At 42.1% G+C, this 22,823-nt stretch overlaps 1 protein-coding gene across 1 annotated transcript; it reads left to right on the top strand.

Annotated features, from left to right (window-relative positions):
• The first annotated feature begins 1,758 nt into the window (after window positions 1-1,758).
• Window positions 1,759-20,989, top strand: emilin1a (elastin microfibril interfacer 1a). Its single transcript, XM_048985765.1, has 8 exons — window positions 1,759-2,425; window positions 11,477-11,602; window positions 15,475-15,689; window positions 15,866-17,962; window positions 18,378-18,503; window positions 18,787-18,804; window positions 18,966-19,100; window positions 19,299-20,989. The coding sequence occupies exons 1-8, from the start codon at window positions 2,277-2,279 to the stop codon at window positions 19,619-19,621; spliced, it is 3,189 nt and encodes a 1,062-aa protein (XP_048841722.1). The 5' UTR covers window positions 1,759-2,276; the 3' UTR covers window positions 19,622-20,989.
• Window positions 20,990-22,823: the final 1,834 nt, after the last annotated feature.

Genomic DNA, 22,823 nt, shown 5'->3' with positions numbered 1-22,823 from the left:
GGCAGGATTTAAACCTCCCAACCCAGAGATGCCGAACTCCAGTCCTGGGGGGGTGGGGGGGGGGGTGGAGCCCTGTGTAGCTCAGTTCTTTCCCTGTTCCAACATAAATGATTCAGCTCAAGAGCTGTGTGGTAATTAGCACAAGGAGTTGAATCAGGTGTGTTAAATGAGAGGAAACCCAAAAATGTGCAGGGCTCTGGCCCCCCAGGACTGGAGTTGGGTACCCCTGCCTTAACCTGCATGTGTGATGTTCCAGAGTCACCTATTGAGGTATCCTGGCATCCAGCATTTTATTTTTATTGAAAAGCACGACCAGTCCATTGGCAATGCATTGGTCAGTATTCCTCGACAGTCAGCCCAGGTCGTGTCACGACTGATGACTAATAATTTCAATTACTTACTGCCTCTAGTATCCATTTATAAAAACTACTCTGCTAAATAGTTTAAGCTTGAAAACAGGATTTTCTTCTTTCTTTTTTTAAGAATTCCATGTGAATTTGTATCTTTCAAATAAGTATTGGGCACTGCGACAGTCAGGAGAGGAACAAACTTTAACGTCTCCTGGAAAAGACGGCAAAATTTCAGAGGAGTACTGTACACTACCCACCTAGCAATCCATTAATCATCAGATCACTAATCCTGAGGAGATTCACTGGGGAACCTGAAGCCAACTCAGACAGCAGTGTTCGCAAGGCAGGGTTCCACCCTGGACAGGATGCCAACACTGGACACGTAACCTGCCACAGCGCACTCAGTCATACACTATGGGCAATGCAGAGATGCTAGTTTGCCTAACTGCATGTCTTTGGACGATGGGAGTAACCCAGATTACTTGGAGTAAACCAGGAGAGAACATGCAGATTCCCTGCATGCTAAGCAATGAGTGCTACTCTCTACAGCTCTGGTTTGCCTGTGACACTTTAGGATGCTTGGTCACAACTGTTGAACAATACTGTAGATGGCTTTGAGTGAAACTCAGGGCCAGGAGGAAGCAGGTCCGGTGAACGGGCCGCATGATTAACGAGGGAGAAAATAAGCCAGCTATGGCAATGTGACCAGAGCACACGAGCATTTATCCGGCAAGAAATCTGCATCTCCAGAAAGGAGAGGACATTTTTCCACAGCACCCTCCGGGGGGGGTGGGGGGGGGGGGGGGGGGGGGGTGAGCGGAGGTAAGGCAGAGCGACGGCAGCGTGAAGGAAATATCAATCTGTCTATCGGTGAAAACAAGCGGAGGAGAACGGGTCAGTTAAAGGTTGATTAAAATATCCTGTCCATCTTCATACTTATATCCATAAAATCTACATGACAGAGAAGCATGAGAAGTTGATAAGGGCATTTTAACAGGGTTCTTACTTACAAAATAAAAAATAATAATAATCTAACAATGACAAAAAGTGCACAGAAAGTTTTATTGTTCAACAGTTCGCCCTGAAAAGGGTGTCTAACCAAAAACAGATGTTTAAACTGAAGTCATAGCACAGAAAATATAAAAAACATAGCTTTATCCTAAAAATAAATAAATAAATAGACTTGGATATAGGCTGCCCATCTAATAAAGACTTTTATAAAACACGTTGCGGTTTGCTTTCATTTAGATAATCGGAACTTTCCTGTGTATGATTCTCTACCCTGATAAGTACAATGTGGGAGGTTTTTTTTTCTGGAATCCTCATGGGCGAACTTTTTGGAAGCGTAGGATATAGGAGTGTAGCGGGTACCGGTGGGGGAGCAGAGAGAGGACGGGAAGAGTGAGTATATGCCTGAGAGAGAGAGAGAGAGAGAGAGAGAGAGAGAGAGATTGGGTATATGTTAAAGCATAGAGGAAGGCCGATGTTTTATAGTTCCGTGAGTACTACCACCACTTCGTACGAATAACACTGAAGTTATTGGGAGTGAAGTCTTCAGTCATTTAGGCTACATCAATGGGAAATAATTTCATATGACTCTCATTATTTGCTACATACATACTACATATTATTTGCTGAAGATAATAAAATATCATTTTGAATATAAAACGACCAATAAATAGACAAATAAAATATTTTCCTTGGACAGTACGCAAGAAAATCATTATGGAAAAATAGCATGAACTTCACGTACTCGAAAGTGGCAGCGTGCGTCACTACGGATTTCCACGTTACCGTTTACGATTCATTTCTGGGATCTGGAAAACTTGGAGTGTTCTTTGGAAACAGGCGATCTCTTATTTTTTACGGGTATTTTTGGAATATTAGTGTATGTTGGAGTCTATAGTGTGAGCTTTTTTTCTAAGGATGGCAGTATCTTTTCTGTATTTTTTCTTAGTTTTTACGTTTTTATCTTGCACAGTCTGGAGCGCATCCTTTCCTAGTAGATATAATTCTTTCGGGGCGCAAAATCAACCCCAGACGCAGAATGGGGCAAGAGCAGCGAGCAGACACAGGTACAGTATTTTTTGGAAGTTTTTCTTTTCGCTGAACAAATTTAAATCAGAGATTTACACTCGTTTTTCAACATTTGCTTTTATTTAGGTCGCGTACGTACTGTGTAGTATAATATGTAAAAGTATATCCATTTGGCTATATAAGTTAAAATGTTCATCGAAATACGTTTACTGACATTACAAACTTTCCCGAATTTAGCAACCATAAAAATTCTGTCACATAAATTGCCTAATGCAAGAAAACACGGGAACTTGCGCCTTATTAACTATTTAGAATGACTGAGACTGGGAGAAGTTGATAGAAAAGTTGTTTCGTTTTTGAATCCGTCCAGCGTTTTTCCTCTCTTCGTGTGATTATGGCGAATATGGCAAAATTACATTTGGCAAGTGACAATTTTGATCTTTAGGACGAGATTTTAATAGAAATGTTAAGACAACACAAGGAATTCAAAGAGCATAATAGAGACAGATCGCTATCCTTAACGGAGTATACGAGGCCCCAGAGGAAATGTTGTAAGTGTTAAGTATTTAAAGCTCTTCCTAGTATAACATGACCGAATCATTCACTGCATTTCCAGGAAAATAAAACAAAAAGAGAATAAACCTGGAAACAAGTCTGCGCTGCAGGTATATCAAAAAGCGATAACGTTTTAATTAAAGCTGTCATATAAATGCATTATAGATACATTAATGGTGCATTATAATGCATTCATAAAGTATTAAAATTACGGCTATAAATATTTAGAAAAAGGCATAGTACATTTTAGCCATGTTTATTGTGCATTATCAATGCCCGGATGTGTCCTGCACTATAACTGGCTTCATGATGCATCATACTTACCATTATAATGCATTATGAAGCTATTTATAGGGCATTATAGATGAACGCTTCACAGAGCATTTATAATGTGTGTCATAATTTATAAAGTGTTACGAAAAATCTTGTAGTTGTTTTGGGGAATATGTGCTGTATAGTGATAAAATATTGAAACATTAATATATTACCGTTCCACAAAAAAACGTGACTTTGTTTAGCTCAAATAAGTGTTGTGGCAACTAGTGACAGAAAGATTACAGGTTCTAACCCAGGAAGTAGATTAAAAGATTGAAACATAACTGTACATGTGTTAGAAGACATGAAAAACCTTGTTTACAGATTAATAATGGAATATATGCAGGCTAATTCTGAGCCATATTTAAGCTATTAGCTATTTAGCTTATAGGAGAATAACTGTGGCATTAAATGTAATGTGCTGCTGTCCCCAGTCCAACAAGCGTCCCTTGAGGACATGTACTGGTGTCATGTAATTAAGTGGGTGTGATGTGGAAAGTTCTCAGACGGTGGCGTGATCAGGGCCTCCAGACCTCTGGGCTTATGCAACTCAAGGTTTTTTAAAGTAATTTCACTAATTTCAAATAGCAGGTTTGTGTGAGACAGCAAACCATAACAAAGTCTGGCCTAGCTGGCCTGTGCTGGGTCTCTGTGACAGTACGCTCGCCCTGCGGGGCTTGATTAGCTGTGGTGCACTGCGGAGGCTGTGCCAACTGTACGCAGTGTTAAGTGCGACTTGTTTGACTTCGCTCGTTTGAAAGGCTTAACTTGTGTGCGTGCCGTGCGTGTTTGGGGAGCACCTCCATGGAATTTAAATAGACAAGACGCTGTGAAACCCCCTCCTGGAATGTCACTCCAAAGCCTCTGCTGTCAGCACACGTGTCATGTGGGACGCCCCTCCAGTCCTGCGACACGGGCACTTGGGGAGACAGCAGCAGACAAATCCCCCCCCCCCCCTATCCAGGGCCCAGAGAAGGCGGGTCCTGCTAGTGTGGCGGCCTGAGCGTTTGTTTGCACAGATGTGCGGGTGGCTCATCTAGAGTCTAGCATTTCTTTTTTTTTTTTAGTTTTAACACTTCAATTTGAACAGAATTCTACAATTAAAAAATAATTTCAGAAATCCTAGTGCATTATGGGAAATTAAATTCAGTTGTCGGTAATAACGTACAACCTGTATGCTCAGTAAACTGAAATTCTAGCTGTCGCTGATCCAGTCATCTGGATAGTGAGTTAAAAGCATCATATTATTATAATTAAAGGTTATGACACGTATTGGAAGGAGCTGCCTCTGAGCTGTGGATGGTAGATGAATTGTTGGATCGATCGATCGATCGATCGATAGATAGATAGATAGATAGATAGATAGATAGATAGATAGATAGATAGATAATAAAGCCTAAGGGTACTATAGCCTCTACCTAATTGTTACGCTGGACAGATGCTGGTGGTTGGACAGATGTCGTTTGGTTCTCTATGTGGTGACAGACCAGTGTAAATGGCCAAATCTTAACAGCCAATTTTTCAAACAGAGCAGTGTTTCTGGTTTAGGGGATAGATGCGGTCATAAAACTGGAATTGGGGTGGGGGATGTTCCCAAGGGCTCCGTCCGTCAGCTGGCTCTCAGCTGGGGGCCTGTCTGTGCCAAGAGGCACAGCCAGACGGGATGTCACAGTGTTTACAGCGAAGGTCTGCGACTCCCTGTGCTCCTAATGGGCGTCTCTGAACCTGGCTCCTTGCCGCGGGACGGTTCCCGAAACTCAGAGACATGCTGGATTCCCCGAAGCCCTCTTGGGAAACATGTGACCACAGAGAGTGACGGTGGTTTCCCTGAGAGGCCGGCCCTCGTGGCGTCATGCTCGCGTGGCCCCGCGCCTCGTCGGCGACGACAGCGGCCTGACGCAGCGCCCAGGGTCCAACTGTCCTCCTCTGGGGGCCCAGTCTCATCACTCTGCGTATAAACACCATACTTTGGATGTCAGCTGCGTGAGCCCAGTCCTTATCTTAAGTATTAAAAAGTCAGAAGTTAGCGCATGTTAGCCGGACGAAGCTAAGTGAAAGGATGTGAGGAGATTTGATAAGAGTTACACACAAGGTGCAGATTAGTGACCTTGTGACACTTGGGTAAACCAAAGCAATAACATGTAAAAAAACAATAAGTACATGCTTTGGAGTTTGAATGTGTTTAAAACCTGCTTCGCTGACTGGTAAACAATAGCTGAATGTAGCATAGAAGGTACATTATATACAATGTGTATCAAACATAAACATCTAGTTAGTTTATCTGGAAGCCTCCATTGTGTCAGCATAATTGCAGTCAATGCCGCGAGTGTCATCAGGAATCAGGGACATTAGCACACAGGCCACCAATGGCGTTCTGCAGAACATGCCTAAATGCCGCATGTTCTTGGTTTAGGGGCTCTGCGATTAAAATGGAATTATGGGATGTGTGGGAATGGCAGAGGACTGCAGCTTAACAGACCATGCAGCATTGGGACTCCTGGCAAGGAGAGCTTTGGGCTGTCTCGTCTAAGAATATGCTGTTTAATGAGCGAGCATCCTGAAATAATTTACCAGTGGAGTCGGTCATTAAAAGTGATTGGTGAGGTCTGGGTAGGAAAAAAAAAAGTTCCTCAAGAGTATTATTGTTAGGAAATAATCTCACACTGAATAATTATTAAAAGTGAATATATATCATTACACACACATACGCACACACATATTAGGACAAGTCGGTATAGTAAATGGCGAGATAGACATATGTATATACTTAAAAGTACCAAAAATATATAAGGTGATACATGCATTTGAGGTCAAATTAATTTACTGAGATGTATAAAGGTTTTAATTTGAGAAACTTGGCCGAAGACCAAGATATTACGTTTTTATCTGAAGGTGCCAGCTTCCAGCCTGTTCTTTTCTGCTTATAAAAAGGTTGTTTCCTTCAGATAACAATATAAATATGATATTGTTGTTGTTTTGTTCTCGAGAATCCCGTGATCTGCATTTGGAAGGCAGCCTAGCCGGAGTTTACTTGGGACCACATTATGTTGGCTTTGTACACTTGAATCAGCCTGACATCCACATTGAAGACTCCTTCTCTTGATGTGGTTTGGACAGGAACATGGTTTGGTTCTGCAGCTTGAGTGAAAACATGGATTAGATGGAAGCAGTCGGTGATATCCTTTATCTGCCTTAGTAATAATACCTGACATCAATGACCAGACCATGTACCTAATGCTAAATAAATACTCATGTCGCTTCCCATCTCATTGCATGTTTCGAATGCAAACGCCAGTATCCTCAGTTCCCTTTGGCGTTTGCTTTAGCTGACAGACCTTAAGATGAAGCTTGGCATGGATCGGCCAATCAGAAGCAGCTGGGTCTGCTGGATGTATCATTGTTGAGCACCGTTTCAGTGGCCCATTGGTGTCTGAGAAATGGGCCGGCCAGGTTCCTCTGTTTTGGTCCTCAGCAGTTCCTGCTAAATGCTCTGAAACGACCCCAGTGGCTGTGAGAAAACGTGAATGAGATTGTGTAGAGTCAACATCCACTGGCTGGCCGTAGGATGTGTGTGGGGGGTGGCGGATGCTGGGGGGGGGGTCCAGTCCAGTCCAGGTGGGCACTGTTAATTTAATCTCCCCACATGACACGATGCAGGATAAAGGACACTCAATAATTAGATTATTAAAGAGATTATTACCATAAACTCAGGGTGCTGGTTATTTAATTGGCAATTAACCTTTTTCATAGAACACGTGCACTACAGTGATACATTTCATGTTATAATGAGTGCTGCAGGGTGTTTTTGTGGATAACACAGTAACCCCCCCCCAGGATTAGGAGTGTGAATCCCAGCCCCCATGTTGTCCCTGTATTTGTGTGTGTTTCCTCCTGTTGTCCGGAACCCTGTAGTTTGATGTTCGGGTTTCCCTAAATCACCCCGACTGAGTGCCCTGTGATGTGCTGCATCCCGTCTGGGACGCCCTCCTGCCCAGGGCTCTGTTACTGTTCACTGGCTAAGCGGAATGGGCACTGAATCCTGAACTCTTAGGGCAATGTTTAGAAAACTGTAAAAATGCCCGAAGTCATTCATTGTCCAATTGTACATATTGAAGCATGGCTGTATTTATTCAATTTACATTTAGATAAAAGTTTTTTCTTCTTATTTAAATATGCCCATGACCCAGAAGGATAAGTGGTTTGGAAAATGGATGGATGGATTTAAATATGAAACAATTTATGAAGTATAAATTATACATTCATGCACGCACTTAAATAATTTATAATGTCTCAGCGATAACTGTCTCCTACGCCTGCGGCCAGAAACACTAATACCTTTGTATATCTGTCTACTTGTTTCATTAATAGCAAAATTGTCTTAAAAGCTCTTGGACAGCTGAACCTGCCCGATGTAGAGTCCGTTCCCTGTTATGTGTTTTACTTGCAAGAGTGAAGGGGATGCAGACATCACAACGCTGCCTATTGGTTACTGTGGTACCTCCCAGGTCGTAATTGCAAGTAGCACGGCTTAAGTGCTGCATAAATACAGAGCTAGTGGGCTTAAGCAACACTGATAATGCTGGAACAGTGCTGTAAAAAATAATGAGATGGCGTGTTGTGAGGCGGGAGGTGATCGGGCACCGGTTTGGGGCAGCATTAACGGCCTGCTGCAGCACTAAACGGCCTGCTGCTGATGTAGCGCTGACAGATTAAGGTGCAGTTACTGTTATCTGGCAGCCCGAGCATTACGGCTATATGTGGGGGATGCAGGGCGCTATGGTGAGTCTGTGACGGCAATGACATTCACATTCATTACTGTAACCGAAACAAATGGGGAATATCATGGTGAATCTTGTGGGTGGTGATTACAGGATACACACAGTTATGTTTCAGCTCACAGCTTCACTCTCCCTGCAGCAAACTCTCCGGCAGAGTTAAAACACGAGCTTTTGGAGAGAGGCAGGAGTCACTGTATCATTACGGTTTATTTTACCTCTGCCAGTCAGTTTCGGTTGTCAAAGGTTAACGTTACAGGTTTAATTTTTTTTCATTTCTCTGCTGTTGATGCTCGTTTTCGATACCAAAACGACTTTCATGCTTGAGGCTGTTTTCACCCAACACACCAGCGCAGTGATTATTCATACTGCCGCAGGCAGCCAGCCGTGTAACCCAGTTTTAGGAGCTACACATGGCTTTGCATTTTGATTTATTTCCATCCTTACCATCATAGTCATCATTTTTTTAACCTTGTATAAACACCTTAACACACAAACATGACTCCGGCTGTTTCTTCCCAGCTATAACTTGTTTGACTGGACAGAGGGCCTCTGAGAAATGCCTTTGACAAATGCACACATGCTGTTCAACCCAAGCCTGCTCAGATGCAATCTCTGTAATTCAGTGCAGTGCAAAGTGGAGATACAAATGGCTACTGTTCCTGTGAGTGGAAATGATGAGAAATGTTCAGAACAGGCATTCAAGCGGGGAAGTTAGTGTGACTGCAGGGAACAAAGAGCCCCGCTTTTCCTTATTTTCGTCCTTTGGCCGCTCTCCCCTTCAGCATATAGCCAGACCGTTGGAGAGAGTTATGGAGGTAAATCAGACCTTTTTCCACTGCTTGGCAGGACATTGTGGCAATACGTTGACTTGACTCCAGAATAAGACCTCGCTATGCTTTCAAGTCACTTTTCCAGTTAATTTATATACATTCCCAGCAGTTTACAGTGTGGCAATATGATAAATGTCAAACTGGGGGGAAATATATTTTAACATGAAAATAATGAAATGTCTTCTGACCTGCTGATGTAATTTATATAGTTTTTTATGTTTTATTCTGGGAGGGTGAGAAAAGACAGAACAAGACAAAGGTTGGGCGTCTGATAGCTTATCTGTAAGAGTGTCAGCCTTATTTAGAATGTTCTTTAACATGGACTTTTCTATCCTATGGATATAGACACTTCCTAAACAATCAATGATTTTTTTTTCTTTTTTCTTCACATAAAGAATATTACCAGGCCGTAGAGAATATTGTTTCTGAATATTGTGTCTGAATAGCCGTTTGGTTGAAGGATGTTGCACATACAGTATTTGTCTAATATGCTTTGAATTGAACTGAACGCATAGTTTCAGGCATGCTGCACGCGCACCGATCTTAGTACAGAGGGAGTGTTTCTCAGTCACACGTTCTGAAATAAATTCTTTGCAGGAATTTCCAGGAAATGTGCGGCCTCTAGGGGAATCGGATCCTTCACCCCTCTCGCGTTCAGCGGGCCGTGCTGTGCCTTGTCAGAAGTGTGCTGTGCCGCTTCATGCATATCGGCTTGGAGGTCAAAACACTGGCCTAACGGACACTGAAGGAGCCGGAGGAGGTCCGGGGTCGCGACATGGCTCCCTAGGCCACTAAAAAAGCTCATCATGTGGAAAATCTCACCAGGAAAGCTCATTGTATTCATTGAACTTTTACAGTCATTGCACTGGACCCATGGGGGATCCTTATTTTGACATAGTGGCACTTATTTTTTTTATCTAACAATGCTGATGACTCAGCTGCACGACGAACGGCTAAATGCGTTTTGAGGCACATGAATTAGAGGCATTGGATTGCCTGAATCTTTCAGTCTGTTTTCAAATAAGTTCCATATAGTTTCACATTACCCATGTTCTTTTTTGTGAATCAAACATTTAAAAAATATAATTCTTGGCTTCTGAAGACTTTAGCCACTTAAGCATGGTATTGCTTTCCTTTAATGTCACTTGAACCCTGAACCAGACATTAACCAGTGCCTCTCTGTCCCTGGAAAGTTCTGCAGGTCACAGTATGAACTCGGTTACCTCTGGCAGTTACATGTGCTAGTGACTCCTTGGAAAATATGACAATGAAGGGACGGCATTTTTAACTGTGTGGAGATTAGAGGAGCCCGTGAAAGAGGTTTCTCTGATAGATTAAGTTGTCGCAGTTTGTGTTGGGCACAGAGAGACAGCAAACTGAGGACAGGCAATCTTGCCAAGAAGTATTTTTTTCTCTGTGGGCCATCTGGACTTGACACTGTGGTGAATGGGGTTAGGGAGGACTGTAAGTGTGTCAAAAGCGAATACTTTTCATAACGGCTGCAGAACAGCTAGTGAAAATGCTGGAAAGCATGGAGACGTGGTGTTACAGCAAAATGATAACTGGCTAGGATGTGTCGCATAATTACCCGAGTGGATAATTACAGAAGCTGGTCACTGTGCCCTGACTGGCAGTAATATATTGTATTCATTGAAGGTGATTTCACCAGTGTTTCTCAGCTCTTTGTGGTAAAAAAAAAAAAAGTACTACATAAAAGCAGGGTCCTCATTTTAGGGATTTATATTTAAAATTGGGTAAATCAGAGATAATCTTTCTGAAACAGGAATGGAAAATTAGCTATGGTATAACTCTCAGAGGGTAACACAATCTCCTCACTGCCCAAGCTTACAGATTTGGATTTAACCTTTGCTCCCTGTGTGAATATACATTCCCTTCTTCGGTTAATACTAGTTTTCTCCAGCAAGCTTTTCTAAAACCTTATTGTGGTAAAGGTCACAAGAAAGCTTGAAACTTTATACCTGATAGCATAGTATATAAGGCTGGGGATGCACCCTTATGCTATTGAGATGTTTGTGGTTCTTTAGGAGGATAAAGGTGATGCTTCCTTCTTAATGAAGCCCTCATACATTTGTGCTGCTTTGCAGTGGTGGTCCCGGCAAAATGTTTAGCGGTTATAAGAGGTCTGTGCCACTAGGGGGCACTGATCAAAGCTTATGTTAGCTTGCCAACTCTAGCTGTTTGCACATGGCCCAGGGGCTAGGACCGCTGTTTAACTGGGTCCAGCTCTCTTTCTGTCATGCTGAGACCAGTCTCAAGAACACGTACGAAGGCCTGCTGAGCTGATGGCCGGGGGTTACCCCAGTGGGTCGCATCGTCTCAGCGGACTCATTATTATCAAATGAACCTTATTGCGTGGGGAAGATGAGGCGTATGAACTCACATAAGAAGCAGGGAATCAGGGCTATGCAGTTACTGTACATATGTCCTTTCTATTCCAGAAGAGCACGACAAGCATTTAAGCCTAGTTGCGTTTTTAATTACTCTATACAATGTTCTTAAAAAAAAATCAATGAGCGATTTATTGAGAAGCAGAAGTGCCCCACCACTGTACCTGCTGGATAGTCATGTTGACCTTCGCTCATCCCCGCAGAAACTGGTGTGCATATGTGGTGACGCGGACAGTGAGCTGTGTAGTGGAGGATGGAGTGGAGACCTACGTGAAGCCGGACTACCAGCCCTGCTCATGGGGGCAGGGTCAGTGCACACGCGTTGTGTCGTAAGTATCCATCCACTGAACTCTTTCACGTAAGTAAGTGGCTGTAAGTAAATATTAAGTCAAAAAGTGTCCTATTTATATACAGTCATCTATCGACTTCCTATTGAGCAATGTCCGATTGTACTTGCATCTCCTGAGAGCCTTAATGAAATTTACCGACAGACATCCGAAGCAGACATATTGGATCTTAGCAGACATCCATGTGTGCGACATGCAGCAAGAAACAAACTGCGGTGCCACCATTTGGTCAAATGTGTGTGATATTGTATCTTAAATTATACAGTATATTTGACCTCTCCCCTTTACTGGTTGAGAAACGTCCAAATTGACTTATGTCATCACTTCCGGAACATAACCCGGATGTGAGTCGATGGATACCTCTTATTGTACGATATTGTATTATTTGGAAGGAACTGTGTGATCAAAAGTTTTAGTCACTGCAGACCTCTTGGTGTTCTATAACACTAAATAAATACACAGGCAGAAACGGTTTGCAAAGGTTCTTCAAAATTATTAACAGCTGCAGCCATGAAGCAATAGTTTAAATCTTAGCTGCCCACTTGCTGCGGCTTGAGGAGAGAGGAAGTTTATTGCTGATGCACGTGTCACATCCTGTCACTGGAGAGGGGAAGAAAAAAGTGAGCAGTAAATGAGGATGTCAGCTGCCAGACAGATGGCTGCAGATGATTTTATGGGAGAACAGCAGTGCTGCGTCAATATGCAGGTGACTTGTGAAAGCTTTCTACTATTGAAATGTTTTATTATCAACACTCATGTAGCACAGTCATGTAGCACAGTTATGTTACCACAGTCATGTTGCACAGTCATGTAACCACATTCATGTAGCACAATCATGTAGCACAGTCATGTAACCACAGTCATGTAACCACATTCATGTAGCACAGTCATGTAACCACAGTCATGTAGCATAAATAACATGGTTGGAGGTGAAAAGAAAGAATATTGACAGCAGATGAAATCCACCACTCAGCCAGCCTCTGGCCTGCAGACACATAAGCCGAACAGAGGAAAAAAAAACATGTAGAAAGGTCTAAATACCCAGTGTTTTTAGCAGTGCTTCTTCTACAGGAGCTGTGTTTTCATGGGTAAGACAGGAGAAACTTTAGTGCTGGAAACCTGTGCAGATGGAGAGTTCTTTGTGAGGGTTCCGGGCATGCATAAAGGTCTTCTGTTAACAGCCGCTTGGCTCCGGATCCCCAATGGCAGCCTACACGCACAATCCAGATGTAAGTGCTTAATCCCACATTCCCGGATTGGCTACACAGTGAGCGCTATGCTAAGAATGAGACTACATACAATTCCAAGATTCACAGTCAGACCACTGCAGGAATTACGCAGGTGACTAATGCCGTTACCTCTTCCTCTCTAACAGCAGATAAAAGGAGAGGCTTCCTTTATTTTTAAGTGATTCGTAATAAGTGCGTGTCATAGGAACGTTATGGTCAATTACTGCCTTGTTTTACAATCCTCCTTCTGCTGTGGTGAAAATAAAATGCAGTTCTGGACTGCTTTGTACACGTGCCTTAAGTATATTCATAAGTCATTCTTTGTGCAAATGGGAAATTCTTCGAAATTAGATCACCACTGTACATAGCAAACAGGAAAAATTAACAGCTGACTTAAAAAAAATTAAATAAAATCAGCCCAGGGTCTTCAGAATAGGGATGTTGTGCAATAATGCTTTTTTTCATTTTTTTAAAAGTCAGAAATGGAAATCAGAGTAGTGATGCTTAGAATTTAGGCTAAATAATTATATATAATCTATTTGTTAACCTTTACAACTAGGGGCGCAGAGTAAATATAAATTGGTAATTTTCCTTCTAGGGAGTTTTTCCTTGCCACTGTCGCCTATGGCTTACTCACTGGGGGCTTTGGGTGAGGATACTGTAAAGCGCTTTGAGACAATGTAATGTTGTGATAATGCGCTATATAAAAATAAATTTGTTTGTTTGTTGTTGTAATAAGTATATAAATGTACATGTTCATTTTGAAACCAAGCAAAATTAAATTAAAATTAAAGTTAAAATTTAAATGGCAAGATCAGGTATATTACAAGACAGGTATTTTTATTATTTTTTTTTTACGGCATGTCTGAGCTGAAATTAGGTTTGCTTTTGATTTTTCGTATAATTTTTTCTCCGAAAAAGACGTTTAAAATAAACGCGACCTTAATGAGCCAGAAAATGCTGAAAGCCGCGTTTTTCTTCACCCAACAATGACTTTTCAGCAGGCAAAGCGAGAAGTTATTAATGGTCTAAAAATGTGAAATATCCTTCATTAACTATGACATGGAGAGATTGCTTTATATTTCTTTTGGAAATGAAAGAAATCCTGCCGTATAGCAAGTAGAACTCAGGAACAGGTTGAGGTTTCTCAGATTGAGGCAATTCAGTGGGCAGTGCTGCTGCTTCCCACCCCCAGGTGCTCCACACCTGTATATTCTCAACGCATCATGTCTACACATCGTGTTATACTCTCAACCAATCACATTAACCCTTACACTGCAGTAACCACTCAAAAAACAGAGAAAGGTTGCCTGACTACTCGGTGTCCAGGGCATGCATGAGATTGATGTGACCTTGTTAACCAGTACAAAGTGGTAGAGTACAAACTGGGTTATCAAAACTATCAGACTTAGCGCCATCATTTAGTTCATAGCTCAACCAAACCTATGGTTGAGGAGCTGTACACTGGTGCCGCTTTTCCACTGGCATACAGGAACCAGGCTGTTCCCAAGCCATATCGCCAAGAGACACTAGTTACTAGTTCCCGGTCACTTCGGTTTTCCACTGCAGCAGGGTCAGCTCGGTAAAGGAGGGCAACAGTGACATAAAACCGAAGAGAAGCTTGTTTATTTTTCACACGGTGTGCATTATGATTTACTATTTGCAGTTATTCAGTGGTGGAAAGTTCGGCTTCAAAAAGGACTAATCCAGACCAAGATTTTGTTTCAAATAACCAGTTGAATATAAATAGTTACATTGGGAGAGTACTCAACTGGTTAGTTGGAACAACATCTTGGTCTGGATTTTCATTTTCTGGGCCTGAACTTTCCACCTCTGCAATTATTATTATTATTATTATTATTATTATTATTTAACTGTGTGTTTCTGCTTGCACTAGTCTGTGGGAATCTACATGTTGGGTTAGCATCAAACGCTAGCACAATTAGTATCGGCTTGCATAAATTTGCATCATGAATCCTTTCTATTCAGCTGTTCTATAGTACATATAGTACACTAGTGGGAGGTTGGGTATGGCTTGAGCATGGCTTGAGTATGGCTTGAGTATGGCTTGAGTACGGCTCGGATAATTTACAATGGAAAACTGTCTCTCAGTGGTACGTCTTGGGTGCAACCTGGTTTTAAATGGCAGTGGAAAACTGCCATGGAATACTTTGTTTATCAAAAAGGACTGTCCTGGTCGCTTATACAGACCCTTTACACACACCTCTGTGATCTACGCCTAAAAGGCTTATGTATAATGAATAGACTACAGCCTAATTATAATGAATATTTGTTAATTAAGTACATTTCAGATGACTGAATAATAATTAATCAGAATTATTTACAAAATAAGTCTGAGTATTATACAATCCCCAAATCATTACCGAATAGTATGAGACATATTGGCATAAGATCCCACATTTGGCCTTTTATGAATTGATATCTCCCTCAGGGTGTTCCCCAGCTTGGTGCCCAGTGCAGTCTGGGATAAGCTCCAGGCTCACCCATTAGCCTTGTGTTGAAGTTGGATGATGAAAGGTTTCTGCAGAGTTTACAGTTTCAGTTGAGTTTATTGTTTACTGCATATAAAAATGTGGAATCAGTCCCCTATTTTGCCGACTTCAGGTATCGGACCTACATGAGGCCTCGGTACAAGGTGGCCTACAAGATGGTGACAGAAATGGAGTGGAAATGCTGTAATGGCTATTCTGGGGACGATTGTAGTGAGGGATCGAACGAGCCATCCATCACCCAAATCTCGACCTCTGGACCTCGGCCCAAGCCATCCCGTCCAGGACAGGCTGGCTCCAGCACTAACCCGGGTCAAACTGGTCGAGACGGTATGTCAGCTTTTTGCATATGATGCCACTAGTTACTATGGTATGTTATTCCAGTACTAAACACAATATTTATTTGGTGACTGGATAGGTAGAGATGTGTACATTTCAAATAAACTTTCTCAAAATTATAAGAATAAACTGCTGTGAGTGTGACCTGCAGGTCCTTTCTACTCTAGGGAGAGGTGACTATGATAAGATGAAGCAGCTGGAGGACAAGATCCAGAGTTTAACCAAAGATCTCCACGACTTGCAGTCTACTCTCCGGAGCATGAACGAGAAGTTCCAGGAGGAGCTACGTAAGCCTGGTATCACTGGCAAGAACCTAGCAGATGCTGCACAGCCAGAGATAAAAGAGACCATCCACAGCATACAGGCCAAGCTGGATCAGCTGGACAATATGACCCGAGCCCATGACAAGACGCTGGTCAGCATTAACAACCACCTTGTTAATGGCAAGGGTGGCAGCAATGACCTGAAAATACCAGATGGAAGTCAGCTCTCAGTGATGAAGGAGGAGATCTTGAGAGAGCTGGAGCACCGAGTGAGCCTGTCTTGCGCCGCTTGCCAGTCTGGCATTGAGGATCTGCAGTGGCAACAACAGAAGGACCGTGAGAAGATCCTTGCCTTGGAGAAGCTTGTCAGCTCCCTAAACCAGAAGCATGGACAAATGTTGGACAACATGCGCAGGGATTCGACACGATCCCAAGCCTGTTGTGACCAGGTGAGTGACTTGACCAGGAGACTCAGAGACATGGAGCGGAAGATGAGCTCAGCTGAGAAGGCCCAGGATGTCCTAAGTGACCGTTTAGAAAAGGAACTGACCGGGACTAGTGGGGCTGGAGGCATCTCAAGGGTGACTGAAGAAAGGTTCAACAGCCACTTGCATGACTTGGAGCGACGGCTGAATAGCACAGTGCAGAAGACAGAGGAGAATTGTGCTTACATGGAGAATGACTTAAAGGATTACCTTCATAAGGAACTAAATAACCACCAGAATTTATTTATGCATCACTTCAATGAGCATCGCAACAAAATTACAAATTTAGAGGTTGACGTGGGGACTCTGAAAAACAAAGTTTATGACTATGAGAAGTGTGTAGTTGAACTGGAGAACATAACATCTTACATGGACAAAAAATTAAACTCAGCAGTAAGCCTCTGTACGGACTCCTGTGTATCCAAGGAGAGCACGGGCAGAGGAGATGATACCGAAGATGCTGTGAAGACACTGGAGTGGAGGATAATTGCTAATGAGGAGGAAATTCAGAAGTTTGATACCAGGCTGAAGGATCTCAGTATAACAGGTGACTCAATGAATGACAGAATTGTGAACCTCAGTCACGATGTTCGCAAGATTAAGGCCCTCACAGGGGAAAATGGGGAGCATTTCAATAGAATCGTAACAAGGATTCAGAATCTTAGTAAAACGTGTGAGGATGATGTGAATTCTTTGAGAAACAGCACAAGCGGGGCTTTTAACAATTGGCAGACACAAATAGATAACATGTGGAACAGAATAGACAATGATGAAAGTACTTGTTCTCAGGTGTGCTCATCCCTACAAGAAGAAGTGGGGAGTCTGAAGGAGGATGTGGAGAAGTGTAGTCGACAGTGCAAAATTACCTTGGAGCAACCAACCGAGGAGGGAGATCTGGGTCCTGAAAAGCCATTGGATGGGCACAGTGTCATTGGCAGTACATCACATGGGAATTTGAAGGCCATCCAGGGAGAGCTGTCCGAGGTTATTCTGACATTTAGCTCCATCAACGACACACTGAAGGGGCTTGAACACAGTGTTCAAAAGCATGACAGCGTCATCACAGATCTGAGCAACACCAAGGACAAGATAATCTCTGAGATTGACAAAATCCAGCAGGAGATGAGCGAGCATGTTGAGGAAAGCAAGAACCGCTTTGACCGGATGGGTCAGGAGATCCATCGGTTTGGCAGCAACTTCATGGTTGAGATGGGTGACTGCAAACGATCTGGAGAAGGACTAGAGAAGAGATTGTCTAAGATGGAGAATGTCTGTAGTCGCTTGGATTCCGTCTCTGACAACCTGCAAAAGATCAAGGAGGGTCTGAACAAGCATGTCACCAGTCTTTGGAGTTGTGTCAGTGATATCAACACCACCGTCATCTCCCACAGTGGATTCATCGACGAAATCCAGAAAACTCAATTGGATGGAATCCATCGGAACATCAAGCACCTTAATTCTTCCATGCTACACATCCTCCATGAGTTTCTGAATTTCTCAAACCAAGACTTTGTTGGTAGGAAACACTTTTATGTATGTCTACATGGACATTTCAATCTTGACCTTGTTGCAACATGCCATTTAAATATTTTGTTGAAAACTCCATATAACCTTTTGATGCAACTTAACATGACAATGTTAGCGTTAAAGCCAAAGGACGAGATTCAAACAAACGAGTTTATTGTAACACGTTACTTAAGAGGGCACAAGTAACATTGTAACTCAGCTACTATTCAGGTACAAACTATGAACAAATACAGTAACTGCATGAATACATGAACTGTTACGATTGTTTAATGATGAACGAACATGGGATCAGTACATGACTTAGTTTGTGGTTAATTAATACGTTAAGTAAGAGTGTACTACTATGTTATTTGTGTTCTGTCAAGTAAAGTGTTCTGAACTGAATCCTTCTTTGTTTCTGACAGGTCTGCCTGGGCCTCCTGGGCCTCAGGGAGAAACAGGACCTGTAGGGCCACCTGGACCAGTGGGTCCACCAGGCAACGATGGGCCAATAGGAATGCCAGGTTTACCGGGCCGTATGGGACCACCAGGTATAGCTGGCCTCTAACCTCCCACTCTACATTAATGTTGATAGCAGAAACAGTAGCCGGCTGGATAACCTTATATAACCTTGGACAAGCTATAGTTAATACTGACAGCACCCAATTCATGTTGAATTTTGACCTTCATCTCCTGAATCTTACCATTGTCTCTTCATCATTTTACAAAGTTTTCATACAAAGGAATATGACAGGCAAATGAAAAGTATGGAGATTTGTCCAGCTGTGCACACATCAGACCACTAATCATTATTTATGTTTTCTGCTATTTCAGGTCTCAGAGGTGAACAAGGTATACCACTTAATGATTCTTATTATCCTCATGGATGCTAATATTTGCTGTCATATGCAGTGATTTGCTCAGAAAAAAATGGTTTCTCTCTCCTGATGTTAACCCAACACAATAACATGCACAAATCCTTTGTTTTCCCAATACCACTATCCTGTCTCCAGGGTCTCCAGGAAGTGATGCCGATGTCCCTCGACTGTCCTTCTCGGCTGCCCTCACCCACCCCCAGCTCAACTCAGGAACCATCATTTTTGACAAGGTCTTCATTAATGAGGGAAGTCACTATGACGCAAGCACAGGTAAGGTACCCATAGTAGCACGTCAAAGGAGGTTCAACCTTGAGCTAGAGAAAGGAGTGTCTAGTGTAGTGCTTTTACTGTACATTTTGTTGTCATTTCAGAACCTTCTGTTGTTGATATAGAACCTGAAGTCCTTCAAGTAGTGCCTGCTCGTGGGGTATTAATATCATTTCTGTGTGCTCCTTCCTTTTCCTTCAGGGATCTTCACAGCACCAGTGGAGGGAAGGTACTTCTTCAGTGCCATCTTGACAGGTCACAAAAACAAGAAGATCGAGGCTGTGTTGTCCAAGTCAAACTATGGTATAGCACGCGTGGACTCTGCTGGTTATCAACCGGAGGGCCTGGAGAATAAGCCCACAGCGGAGGCCAAACCTACGCCCGGGTCCCTTGCTGTCTTTAACATAATCTTACCCCTGAAGGAGGGAGATACAGTCTGTATTGACCTAGTCATGGGCAAGCTGGCCTACTCTGTGGAACCTCTCACCATCTTCAGTGGGATGCTGCTATATAAAGATGCATAATACACCCTGATGTGCCGGAACAGCATTGACATGCAGAGGCTGAGACTCCCTCCAAAATGATGCAGCCAGACCATAAAGCACGGCTTCTGGCCCGATCACAGAAGAAGGAAGAAGAGAGGATAGTTTTCACTCATAATGATGATTTAATACTTGTGTCACTGTATGAAGCGAATATTATGAGAAACATCTGAAGAAGATGTGTATACTTCCGGAAAAACTGCTTATCTGAAAGGAAGCTGAGACAACTGACACTGTAGGATTTTATCGTCAATTTTTTCATGCACTATAGATACAAGTGTTATGCGTTATCTGCCAAAGTCAGCCTTATGATCTTGCAATCTCCCAACACGCCTAGCCAAAAATGTTCAGAAATCAGTGAAGACCGTGTCAGTATTTTTTTCAAGATATTGTGAACAAAAATGTATATTTTTAATAAGTTTTTAATTCTGTGTACTTCTGTGTGCTCTGATTCGTTCCCCTAATCTGTTTACAGTAAAAAAAATATTAATAATAAACAAACCCTGTACTCTGGCGGAAGAGGGGAAAGTTTCAGAACTGGCTGACTAAAGTATTTTCCTACCGTTCAAACCTTAGATTCATAGTCAAACTCTTTTTTATGTTGGGGTGAAGATGATCATTGTTCTAACAATGATTTACTATTTATTCAAACACCATGCAATATTTTTCCAGCTGAAAACTTACTTTTAAGAAAGTGAAGTAATTCATGTGAAGATATGGTTGTGTGTTTATAATCATAATCAAAAATAAAGAATGTTTTATATGTGACATCTTTTCGTAAAAGCTGTAGCAGGAGCCTTAGTCACACAGCTTTTCGACCAACAGCCGAAGATTGTGCGATTACTATAAACAAAGTCTTTTAAACAACCGTAAAAGGATCCATTAACGCGCTCGAACTCCCTTGGTGGATGCGACTGAGGTTTTGCCGTCTTTTGTAGGATCTCAAACATCTCAGTAATGAAGAGAGTTGAATGTGGCATCATTTTGCTAAAGCTCGAGCAAAGACATTCTCACTGGTGCCTTGATGATCTACGGTGAGATGATGGCACTCTGACATCCTCATAATAAACCAACTTCAGTGGAAAGCATGAAGCAAACCAAGACCGAACACAAGTTTCCACACTGATTTGCTATATATTTAGACAGCAAAAATATCTTGCACCAGTAAACAGAACTGTTTTTAAAAGCATTCTTTGGATAAAACATGGTGAAAGTGAAGTGTTTCTGTGCACTGTGCAATCTCGAAATTGGCTGTAAATTTTTCGTTAAATCTGTTTTATATGACTTTTCAGTTATCTGAAATGTGTTTGTTGCCGCTATGTGTGATTCAAATAAAGATATTTAATTTTACTCGGCTCCTTTTCACTCATTTTCTGATTTTTCCTGATAGGCTGCAGCAAGATCCTATCTAACCGACATTAACAATCAAATACAAACAGATGTTTAGTTGTGGGTCTGACACAAGGAGCCATTTTAGAAAACGTGGCTCACAAAAGCAGAGCTGAATAAAGAAAATATGTTGTGTGTTTGTGAGCTCAGTAACTGTACTGAACGTGTTGACTTGCTGCTGTGCATGGAGTAGACTTTCACAACACCTGGGTATTTTGGCACAGAATGTTAAGTTGGCTGTTATCAAAGATGCATATGTTTTCAAGGAAATGTCAAGCATCTTACAAAACCATTAAGACTTTACTAAGGGCTCCTTCGAAACCTGCCATCTTGAGGTCACAATGCTGGGTCCATAGCAGCCATGTTACTTACAACATACGCACAATACACACTGGATAGAGCCTAGTGGATAGAATAACCTAAAAACTGCGAAACCACTCTGTTTTTCCAAAGCCCCATCCAAGAATGCGATTTGGAAACTAGCCCATAAGTTCATGGAGCCCCGATTTTTTTTCTGGGTATGTGTCAGCAGGAAGGAGGCCCAGCAAGATGGAGGATTCTTTCTCTGTCCTTTTTCCACACCTGCAGGAGCTGGTCTATAGCCTGTATCACTAGATGAAGTTCTGGTAGTGGAACTGAGAGTTGCTCTCCAGAAAAATGAGGAAAACACTGTCTGTCAAGCAGCCATTTGTAAGCGGCACATGCAGTTACTGATTCCTTCTCACAGCTGAAAGACGTGGAAAATCTACAGCAGCTGGACCAGGACAGACTTCTAGTTTGACAGAATTCATTCCGTTGCAGAAATGGAGATCTTGGTAGCTTTTGTGTTTCTGTGATTGCTAAACTGGAATGCTGAAGTACACCAAAGGGCATTTTTAGGGAGACACAGAGATTGCATGAAAAGGCAAATAATAGCTAAGCAAACACAAAACACATGACGAAAAAATGTATATCATGGCGGTGCAGTGGTTAGCACTGTTGCCTCAAATGGATGGATGGAGTAGTAGTGTATTTTTAGTGTGCCTGTCATTGTTTTTAGAATAACAATACGGTTTTTGATAAATCATTGTATCAGTTCTGAATGTGATGAGGAGATGTTCTCCATGCTAGGGCTACTGAGGCTGAATGGCAGAACATCAGATTTCCTGTTTCTCTTTGCACAGAACCAGCCCGATATTCCCCAGCAGCTCTGTGCTCCAAAGGCTGAAGTGAGAGCAATAAAACAATGGAAACCACGGCTTTCTTTATGGGTCAGGAGTCGGTTTCGGTCTCGCAGTTTTGTTGTTTTTCTACTAACAAGCTGTCGTGTGTGAATCGAAGCAGAGGACAGAGAACATCCAACAAAATTGATATGGTTCTCAAGCTGCCATGGCGTTTCCTGATTGGGGGGGGGGGGGGGGGGTCACTGACATTGGTACAGCTAAACTTATTTTACAGCCTAACCCTCATGTCACTCTCTGCTGCTGCTGTATTTCTGTAACATTGTTTCACGTTACTCAAATATATTATCATTCATCCTTCTCTTTTCAGTTACTCATTCTCCAGTTAGCTTAGAAGTAAAATGTGCATCAGTCATTGATGTCAACATGACAAGCCCGGAGTAAATATAGTGTTCCTTATATTACTACCATCACTACTAGCGGGATTCACGAATTCAAGGATTGAAAGTTTTATTGTCATATGTACAAAGAACAGTTTACAGAGTACAATGAAATTCTTTCTTCTTACTTAATTACTACTACTACTATAATAATAATAATAATAATAATAATCATAATAATAATAATAATAATAA

This window comes from Brienomyrus brachyistius, chromosome 19 (genome assembly GCF_023856365.1).
Source record: "Brienomyrus brachyistius isolate T26 chromosome 19, BBRACH_0.4, whole genome shotgun sequence".
Lineage (NCBI taxonomy): Eukaryota > Metazoa > Chordata > Actinopteri > Osteoglossiformes > Mormyridae > Brienomyrus > Brienomyrus brachyistius.
The sequence above is the reverse complement of the archived record's forward strand: the minus strand, read 5'-3'. Positions and strand labels throughout refer to the sequence as shown.

What these genes read in the sequence shown, in the direction of transcription:
- emilin1a (XM_048985765.1), top strand. Translation starts at nt 2,277, where the DNA reads ATGGCAGTATCTTTTCTGTATTTTTTCTTAGTTTTTACGTTTTTATCT. An exon ending in CAGTGCACACGCGTTGTGTC is followed by an intron (nt 11,603 to 15,474) that starts GTAAGTATCCAT and finishes TGCCGACTTCAG; the next exon opens with GTATCGGACCTACATGAGGC. An exon ending in TCACTATGACGCAAGCACAG is followed by an intron (nt 19,101 to 19,298) that starts GTAAGGTACCCA and finishes CTTTTCCTTCAG; the next exon opens with GGATCTTCACAGCACCAGTG.